The sequence below is a fragment of the Mercenaria mercenaria genome, unplaced genomic scaffold, assembly GCF_021730395.1.
Source record: "Mercenaria mercenaria strain notata unplaced genomic scaffold, MADL_Memer_1 contig_3412, whole genome shotgun sequence".
NCBI lineage: Eukaryota > Metazoa > Mollusca > Bivalvia > Venerida > Veneridae > Mercenaria > Mercenaria mercenaria.
In genome coordinates, this window is record NW_026461547.1 from 1 (window position 1) to 2,083 (window position 2,083).

Consider the following 2,083-nt stretch of genomic DNA (forward strand, 5'->3'; position numbering starts at 1 on the left):
AGTCTGTGCAGAATGGGATGATCATGTCAGATCATAAAGGTCTGTATAATCATTGAAATTGTCGTTAAACCATATTAATCTAAGGTTGCATCTTGCTTATTCCTGCATAAATTAAATGTATTGTAATTTACTGTTCTTTGTTAGTGAACAACGAAGCACAATCTGTGAATCCTGAACAAGTACAAGTAAAAGAGGACTACATATATGCTCAGCCTGATAAATCTCGTATTAGACAGAAACATAGTAAAATGGAAATAAGTAAACCGGAGAAAATGTACGACAATATTGCGATTGATCTAGAAGAAAATGAAGCAACCGTTACTGAAACTGAAACCGATGTGGACAAAATACAATTAGAAGAATTGGAAGAAGGACCTACGAAGTTTATAGAGACAGGTGAGGCTCAGAATTGGTCATTTTTAATGTTCAGTCCTTGAATCATTCTGATACTTGATAGAATATGTGATTAAACATGCATGGTATTTTGTTTCCTTACATCTGTATGAGTATCACAGAATAACCTCATTGTATCAGTCGTTATATTTGATCCGCCTTTTCTGAACCAAGAATTTTCATTTCTCCTTAGATATAAAGACAGTACTATACAGTACTATTAATATTATAAAGCCCACCCGCTTAGCCCAGTAGGGAGAACGTTGGTCTACGGATCGCGGGGTTGCGAGTTCGATCCTCGGGCGGGGCGTATGTTCTCCGTCACGATTTGATAAAAGACATTGTGTCTGAAATAATTCGTCCTCTACCTCTGATAATTCATGTGGGGAAGTTGGCAGTTACTTGCGGGGAACAGGTTTGTACTGGTTCAGAATCCAGGAACACTGGTTAGGTTAACTGCCCGATGTTACATGACTGAAATACTGTTGAACACGACGTTAAACCCAAAACAAACAAAAAGTAATATTATTATACATCGTTCCAAAGGACTCCAGGGTTCGTAACAGGACATTTATAGTTTTCAAAATATATTGATTGATTTTTAATTGATGTAAATTTCAGCCAGTTTGGACATCATTTTCTTTTGATTTGAATTTTAGATTTTTTTATTGATGGATTGTGATACATCTTTCATTCTAGTTAATATAAAAGCAACATCTTTTTGAAAAATTTAAATCTTTCAAACGCCAGAATTTTACTCAGGAAAAATACATATTAGTCCACAACAATGATATTGTTGATTCAAAAGTACCTTCAACAACCTCTAAAAACCTGTAGAGTGATGTATAATATTTAACCGGCCCTTAAAATGTAAATTTGCGAAAAAAGAACTGTTATGGATTTGTTGGGCAGTCTACATTAATACCTGTCCTAAATCAATTTCAGAAGTAAAGCCACCTAGCACAGACTTATACTACAATACCGCAAATTTGATTCGTAGTCGCATACAGGTTTCAGATCTTCTAGAATACATCAAGAAGAAAAATGATTATGAAAAGGAATCTGAGGTAATGTTACGTTTAAATCATCAGTTACCAAGAACATTCCAGACTTAGAAATATATATAGGACATGGTATAGTAAACAGTTATTGCATGGTGATGAGGCGAACATCCAAGTTAATGGACCTGACATACAATATGTGTTATATTTCATGACTACACTTTGATAAAAGCAGTGTGGTTAATGCGTTAGTGTGTCCATTAGAAGAAATGTTACATATTTATGGAAATGTGACAAGTCTGTCAGCAGCTGACGGGATTAAGCGTTTAAAGTAACAAGATATGACTGGTTGGTATTTGACAGATATATCGCGTGACTTTGAATAAAAGCTGCTCGTTAAAATTTGTTTTCTATAATATCACTTTTTATGGACCTTGAAGTGGCCAATTATTGACCAATGAGATAAGCGGAATTTACATGTTATAAAACATTGTTTTATTTTCAGAAATTACCCAAAGGTCTTACAAGAACGTGCGACGTAGCTCTCAAACGAAACAATCGCGCAAAAAATAGGTATAACGGAATATATGCATGTACGTTTTCCCAAATATCTTTATCACGTTACACTGCTTTTGTCGATCAAATTGTTTGTGCAGACAGAAATGTTTATTCCTTCATAACTTACAACT

General features: G+C 34.6%; 1 protein-coding gene across 1 annotated transcript; it reads left to right on the forward strand.

Annotated features, from left to right (window-relative positions):
• Window positions 1–144: 144 nt before the first annotated feature.
• Window positions 145–2,040, forward strand: LOC128553039 (uncharacterized; the record flags this gene model as incomplete). The annotated part of the gene is given in 3 exon segments (XM_053534145.1): window positions 145–396; window positions 1,339–1,460; window positions 1,900–2,040. Coding segments are annotated over 3 exon segments (515 nt in total), but the record flags the coding sequence as incomplete, so codon positions are not given.
• Between the last annotated feature and the right edge of the window lie 43 nt (window positions 2,041–2,083).